The 8,086-nt window shown below is 43.4% G+C and overlaps 1 protein-coding gene across 1 annotated transcript; it reads left to right on the top strand.

Annotated features, from left to right (window-relative positions):
• Positions 1-5,660: 5,660 nt before the first annotated feature.
• Positions 5,661-6,104, top strand: MPC1L (mitochondrial pyruvate carrier 1 like). Its single transcript, XM_004435083.3, has one exon. The coding sequence runs from the start codon at positions 5,661-5,663 to the stop codon at positions 6,102-6,104; it is 444 nt and encodes a 147-aa protein (XP_004435140.1).
• Positions 6,105-8,086: the final 1,982 nt, after the last annotated feature.

Here is an 8,086-nt window from a genome sequence, read left to right as displayed (position 1 = left end):
GATGCTGGATAACCACCCAGCCTTCAGCTATTGTATTCACATGAGGAAAAAAACAGTGTAAGAAGGCAAAAGATTAGAATCAGGGCCACAGATGGCTCTAAAATTACTTTCAGCAGTAAGTGAAAATAACAGAGCCAATATATCCGCCTATTGTTTTATTCATCCAGCTTCTCTTGAGGCACTATGCTATTTATTCCCTTTGGTAGAATTTAAGAGCAAATATTCCATGGAAATCAGCATAGGATGTGTGTGGCAAAAAAAATTCATAAAATACCCAAATCCTAAATGTTTAGTTTTCACAGCCATAATTCAGGAACAGTCATATGTTTTGCAAACATTGGCCAGCATTCCAGGGCAACTTTAATGAAATACAATTTCTGACTTTTGTTTTAAACCACAAGACAAAAAATCATTTAAAAAATAAAATGTTGCCATCATTAGAGTAATACTTGATTCAGGCAAGAATCATCAAAGGATGCTAAAACTAGTAGGTTAAATATTTGATGAGGAAATGGATATTTACATAGTCTTAAAGTATCTCCCCACAAATTACTTATTAATTACAAAGGGGCAAATACTGACTGTACAGTGGAGAAACCTGGTGAACACTACCTTAATATCACCAAACAGACATCATGTACCTCCTAATGTGATGCACGGGGGACAGAACATCACTCCTGTGGGGTTCCTGCCAAAAATGAACACCCTGAAGGTAATCATGAGGAAACATCGAATGAACCCCAATTGAAGGACATTCTATCAAATAGCTGATCGGTACTCTTCTAAAATGTCAAGGTCGTGAATGCCAAAAAAAGGTGGAGGAAGGCACAACTGTTCTAGATTAAAGGAGACTAAAGAGACATCACAATTAAATGCAACATGTGATCCTAGTCTGGGTCCTAGACTAAGAAAAATAAAATTGTTACACAGGACATTATTGGGACAATTGGCAAAATTTGAATAAGGATTATAGTATTATGTCAACGTTAAATGCCTTGATTTTGATGGGTGTATTGTGGTAATGTGAAAGAAAGTCCACGAGGGGCCGGCCTGGTGGCGTAGTGGTTAAGTTCACGTGCTCCACTTTGACGGCCCAGGGTTCACAGGTTCAAATCCCGGGCACGGACCGATGCACAGCTCATCAAGCCATGCTGTGGTGGCATCCCACATACAAAACAGAGGAAAATGGGCACAGATGGTTAGCTCAGGGAAAATCTTCCTCAGCAACAAGAGGAGGATTGGCAACAGATGTTAGCTCAGGGCCAATCTTCCTCACAAAAAGCAAAAAAAAGAAAGCCCATGAGTGTCCATATGCTTAGGAAATACACACTGAAATTCTTAAGAAACACCCTTAGGGGTAGAGGAAACTATAAAGTGAATGTGGCAAAATGTTAACAGTTGGTAAATCTGGGTGAAGGATATACGGGAGTTCTTTCGACACTTCTTGTTTTGTTATCCTTGTTTTAAACTATTTTAACTTTTCTGTGAGTTTGAAATTATTTCAAAATAACAAGTTAAAAAGAACAATTAACAAGATGCGCTCTCTATGGTCCGCTGCATTGGAACTCACTGAAGAGTCATGCAGGTCCAGGGTCGTTAACGTCAAGCAGGATCTCATAGGACCTGTGACCTGGAATCTTGGTTAGAAGCACGTGTGCCATGGCACATTATCAATAGACTGGGAAAAGGTATGGATCTTTCTGTATTTGCTTGTCTTCTCCCATTGTTTTCCTTTGAAAGATGATCGTGAACTTGCCAACCATGTTCACGTTAGTGTCTCCAGGTTGAGTCACCAATAGGCCCTGACAACTTTATACCTGAGAGGCAGCACAGAGAGAACTCCTACTTCCAATAATATTAATGGTAAAGAAATATTATTTAAAATACTGAATAACTTTTACCTGTTTAGTCTCATCTATTAAAACACAGTGAAATCCACAGCAGGACTAATTCACCTGTGCGAAAGGGTAGTCACAGGACAGCGTTACCGATGTTCTCGAATCCTAAAACTGTTTTGTCACTATCTTGGCTTCAGCCAGGTAGAATTCTCTACAGCTTTGCTCATTCCTCACCCTCTATTTGGCTCAAGTCTCCCTTCAAGTGCTGGCCAAGTTCCACTACAATGTCTTACCCTTGGTTTGGGCCATTCATTGCAACTGTAACAACCAACAAATATCTACCAGGCACAAAAACCTTATACAAAGACTCTATTTGGCCAGCATCTACCAGCCTGGAATCTACCAGGAAAGTCACTTACACCTTGTCTGTACCTCCATTTCTCTAGCCATAAAATGCCCCTCTGAATAGGCAGACCTTGTATTGTTCAATCTGGGCCACGTCCAGTACAATACATTAGGAAGGCTTGTGGGAATGAACATTTCATTTGGGAATGAACATTTCATTTGGTAATACATTCCCTGGCCTGAGGGAACTTACAACATAGTTGGAAAGACAGAAACAGACCAGACGTTAAAGTGATTTGTGCAGAGGATTGACATGAGAAAAGGAAACCTTAATCCTGGTCTACCATGACTTCACTGTGTCACCATGGCAAAGGACACGATCTCTTAAGGCTTCATGCCTTATTTGTAAAATGAGGGGGTTGGACTGGATGATAATAATGATACTAACTAAAATTCACCGAGCACTTATATACCAGGCCCTATCCTAAGCACTGAACCTGGATTAACATACTGAAACCTCACAACACTGCTGGGAGGTAGGTACCACTATCATCTCCATTTCACAGATAATCTGTGAGATCCTTTCAACTCCAATGTTCTACAATTACATGATTTCAAGTTAAGTAATATGGTAAACTGTATTTTCCAAAAGTGGCCACAACAATATTTTCTATCCCACATGCTCTTCTTAAAGTGCGACTTCGACACTCCTGTCTTTGATAGGTGGACTATGCCCTCTCTCATTGTATTTGGGTGGGCTTGTGACTGGAGAAGATGTTATATGACTTCTGAGGCTAGATCGTAAAAGCCAATATAGCTGATATTAGTTTTCTATTGCTGCACAACAGATTACCACAAATTTAGTGGCTTAAAACAATACCCATTTATTCAGTCTGTAGGTCAGAATTCTGCACACAGCATGGCTGGGTTCTCTGCTCAGGGTCTCACAAGGCTGCAATAAAAGGTGTTGGCTGGACTGAGTTCTCAGCGAGTCTAGGGGAAAATCTGCTTCCATACTCATTCATGTTGGCAGAATTCAGTTCTTTGTAGCTGTAGGACTGAGGGCTGCCTCTCCTTGCTGGCTGTCAGCAGGGGCTGCACTCAGCTCCTAGACGCTTCCTGAACTCCTTGCCACGTGGCCACCTCTACCCTCAAAGCCAGCTACAGAGAATCTCCCTCATGTCAAATCCCTCTCATACTACAAATCTCCGACTTTCTCCATCTCTGACCTCTAGACCCAGATTGAAATGGCTCATGTGATTACGTCAGGCCCATTTGGAGAATCTCCCTGCTAAGGTCAACTGATTTGGGACCTTGATTACATCTGCAAAATCCCTTGTGTCATATAATCATGACAGTGATATCTAATTATATTCATAGGTTCTGCCCACACTTAAGGAGAGATTATGCAAGGGTCATTGAGGGTCAACTTAGAATTCTGCCTACCACATAGCTTCTGTTTGATTCTCTTATACTTGTTCTTAGAGCTTAGTCACCATGCTGTGAGGAAGCACAAGCAGTCTGCAGAGAGGAACCAAGGCCTCCTGGCCAACAATCCCACCTGAGCTCCCAGCCATCAACCAGTATCAACTTGCCAGCCATGTTAGTGAGCCATTTTGAAAGTGGATCTTCCAGCCCCAAGGTGAGCTGCCCCACTGGCGATGCATGAAGCAGATGAGCTGTCCCCATTGAGTCCCAGTCAAATTGCAAATTTGTGAGTAAAAGGAAGGATTGTTGTTGTTCTAAGCCACTATGTTTTGGGGTGATTTGTTACATAGCAATAGGTAATCAAAAGCAAGTAACAACCTATGTGAGATGATCTACAAGTACTGAAAGCTTTTTGTGGACAAGGAGCAGTATCTTACATTTCTTTTAGGACACTGGAGCATCTGGCAGTATAGGCCTAAAATGTCATTCAACTCATGCTTGCTGATTTATTAACTCAAACTTACATTGAACTGATTTACACCAGTATACTAGTCATCCATATTTGGAAGCCCAGCATTTTAAAATGGTTATCTAAAAATTATGCTGCTTTCCTTTTGAGCAATGGCTATGCCACATATTTTAAAGCTATATTTGTAAAATATCTGGGATATAAATGAACATAAATTATGAATGTATTAATTTTTAAAATACAATGCACTTGTTTATAAATCACTACTTAAAGTATTAACATTTCAATGTATACTTGTTTACTTTTCAACAATTGTTTTTATTGGAAAAAGTGGAAAACGGGGAAAATAATCATCAGTTTTGTCACTAAAAATTTTCATCAATGGATATTAACGATTAGGTGAAAGACTGTTGGAGAAGAGAATATCCATACACTCTCAAAGAGGCTCCCCCTGGATTATTTGTTGGTTACAGAAGGGAAATGGTACCTTTACAATGGAGAAACCTAGCAGACGACTCCTTAACCAAATGATCCAACTTAATATCACCAATGATGGAACAAAGTGACATCATGTGCCTCCCACTGTGACACACTAAGGACACAACATCACCTGTATTCTTGCCAAAAAATGTTTAACCTAAATCAAATTATGAGAAAACAGACAAATCCAAATTAAGGACATTTGGAGACACCACTGACTTGTACTCTTCAAAAATGTCAATGTCACAAAAGACAAAAAACGCTGGGTAACTCCTCTAGATTGAGAGAGATTAATCCAAAAGAGATGATAACTAAATGTGAATCTTGATTGGATCCTGGATCTCCTCCCCTCAACCAGAAAAAAAACAGCCATAAAACGATAAAATTTAAATATGCACTGCATATTAGCTAATAGTACTGTATTAAATGTTAAGTATCTGAGTGGATTATTGTATTGTGGTTAAGTAGGAGAATGTCCTTATTAAGAGCCAGATGCTGAAATATTTGAAGGGGAAATGTCACTGTGTCTGCAAGTAACACTCAGGCAAACTGTGTAAGGACTAAAATTCTGTACCTGGTTGAGGAATTTCGTGTCAACACTGTCCAGAGTGGACAGAACGAGCAAAGTTTCCCTTTGTGTAGCTGAGGAGAAGCAGGCAGCCGGACTCTCACCTCCCTCCTGGGGCCCTGAGAGCTTTAAGGCGACCGCAGCACGACAGGATGTGAAGGACGAGGCTAGGGTTCTGTCTCTGCTGGAAGGACACCCCCCCACACACACACGCACCACACTCTACACACTTTACAGCAGTCACGCTAAGATGGGAGCTGCTGGACACACACACACAGACACAACACACACAACACACACACACACTCTCTCACACTCTCTCTCTCTCTCACACAACACTTTACGGTAGTCACACTAAGGCGGGAAGGCGAGGCCACACCTCTCGCCCCCAGAGGCGCGCATGACAGCGGCACGTGCTGTCCGACGCACTTTACGGCAGTGACGCGACGGTGCGAGGCCTCGGGCAGCCGCCGAGGCCCACGTCACTGTGGCCTGGCTGTTAGTCCGTTGGCGTTCCCACGGCTCGACGATCATGGCGGCGGTGGCAGCACTGTGGCGCAGAGCGAGGGACTACATGAAGACCAAGGAGTTCCGGGAATACCTGATGAGCACGCACTTCTGGGGTCCAGTGGCCAACTGGGGCCTGCCGCTGGCCGCCTTTAAGGACATGAACGCACCACCGGACATCATCAGCGGCCGCATGACGACAGCGCTCATCTTCTACTCCATGGCCTTCATGCGTTTCGCCTACCGCGTCCAGCCTCGAAACTTGCTGCTGATGGCGTGCCATGGCACCAACGTGGTGGCGCAGAGTGTGCAGGCGGGCCGTTACCTAATTCACTACTACGGCGGCGGCACCACGGCGGCCCCCGCTGCCCCCACCGTCACAGCAGCCACTGCCACCACCACTACAGCTACCACCTGCGACCCTGAGGAGGCCGGCTCCGGCCAGCCGGCCGTCAACCTCGGTCTGTAGTCCCCGAAACATTGCTGAGAGGGCCCGATTGCATCTTTGCGGCTTGAAAGCACTGAACTATTCTTCTTCCTCAAGAAAGACCAATGAAAAGTTTGGTTTTGACTCTGAAACAGTGCGAATCTGATTTAAACCTGCAGTTTGGTTAATAAAAAATGGAAAATAGCACAGAACTGAGGCTGTTGAGTGTTGTTTATTTCGTGATCTGGAAATAAAATGTGTTTGAGAAGGTGAGGGTAGATTGGCTGGTCTTCCTCTTTACGGGACGGGATCTGCAACTCGAGGGTTAGTTTATGCAGGGGAGGGACACTGAATGAAGATGCTTCAAATTATCTAACTCATTGCTTTTTTTGTTGTTTGAAGTTCTCTTGGGGAACGTGTTTTTGTTACTTGTTTTGGGTATCCAGGCCAAATAAGAGTGGTTAGTGACACACATGACCTAAAACTTGGTACAACCATAAATCTCGTTACACCAAAAAATGCGCAAAGGCAATTTCTACTGAGGGCGATACTTCGAAGTGGGTTTAAATGAATTCAGTGAGATCCAGTTTAGACTTTTAAGGAGGACTTAAAGTGAGAACCTAGACTCTCTTGGTGATCAAGAGCAGTTATGGAATCTTTCATGGAAACAGAATAAACAACTCTGAGGTCCGTTGCTGTTAACCCTCAGTGCTAGGTAATTACAAAACAAAAATGACAAAATTATAATCCTTTCCTTTTTTCCTCGTGCCTAAAAATGGGGGAAATGACAGTTTGTCAAACTGGTTAACCTATCACCCTGTGTTGAACACTAGCTTGCACTGGGAGTGAGGGTCAGTGGTCACCAGTAGTAGCCCAGAGTATCCCCCCTAGGATTCCTATGGATGTTAAGGACTTTTCTTAAAGCAGGGAGCATGAGGAGGGAAAAGAGAAGGGTGGGACAGTGGGTGTGAGGCCATTACCTCTGCAACAGGGGCTGCCCTGTAGGATTTGACCCCAAATCTCCACCTGGCTCTGGAGGATGCAAGAAGTTCCAGAAACTGGGGAACGTTCCAGTTCCATACACTGGGAAACTCCAGTGTATGCGTTTAAGAGTGCTTAAACTCTGCTTTTGTTAATGATTTCAAATGCAAAGAAATTGAAAACAACTCTGAAAGGTTGTGAAGACATCAGGTCTTGGATAAGACAGGCACAATGTAAATGGAACTCTGGAAGATTCCCCTTTATCTTCTGTGGCATCTAAGCAGTAATCCTGTTTGTAGGCAGTTTCTGCATTTCACCTTCTGCATACAGGGGTGTGGGGGGGAACCCTGGAAAACTATAGTGTATTAGTTATCTATTGCTGTGTAACAAATCACCCCAAAACTTAGCTTAAAACAACAAATATTATGTCACACCACTTCTAAAGGTCGGGAATCTGGGAGTGGCTTAGCTGGGTGCTTCTAGCTCAGGGTCTCTCAGCTGTCAGCTGGGGCTGCAGTCTCTGAAGACTTTCCTGGGGCTAGAGGATCCACTTGCAAGCTCACTCACACAGTTGTTTGCAGGAGGCTTCAGTTCCTCCTCGTGTGGGCCATAGGGCTGCTCACAACATAGCTTCCCCCAGAGAAGATGTTCCAAGAGATAGGAAGGCCAAGATGGAAGCCACAGTCTTATAGCTTAATCTGGGAAGTGACAAACCATCGCTTCAGCTATTGGTCACATGGACCCACCCTGGTACATTGTGGGAGGACAATACAAGGGTGAGAAGACCAGGAGGCAGGGATCATTGGGGGTCATCTTGGAGGCTGGTTACCACACATGGTTCTGAAATAAAAGTTGTCATGCCTTTCTGAAACTCAGTAGAAAGTAATAATTTGTATGTAAGGTCGTTGCCCACCTTCCCAAAGAGATGTCAGAAAATGCTTAGTTTACAGTTTTGTGGTCATTACTAACGTGCATATATCATAGAGCATGGGTTTGAGAAGCAGGAAAGAAGTCTTGAAGATAGTGGTAGCTCCTAATATTTT

The sequence above is a fragment of the Ceratotherium simum genome, chromosome X (assembly GCF_057802395.1).
Source record: "Ceratotherium simum simum isolate JZ-2026a chromosome X, ASM5780239v1, whole genome shotgun sequence".
Taxonomy (NCBI): Eukaryota; Metazoa; Chordata; class Mammalia; order Perissodactyla; family Rhinocerotidae; genus Ceratotherium; species Ceratotherium simum.
The sequence above is the reverse complement of the archived record's forward strand: the minus strand, read 5'-3'. Positions and strand labels throughout refer to the sequence as shown.

What these genes read in the sequence shown, in the direction of transcription:
- MPC1L (XM_004435083.3), top strand. Translation starts at nt 5,661, where the DNA reads ATGGCGGCGGTGGCAGCACTGTGGCGCAGAGCGAGGGACTACATGAAG.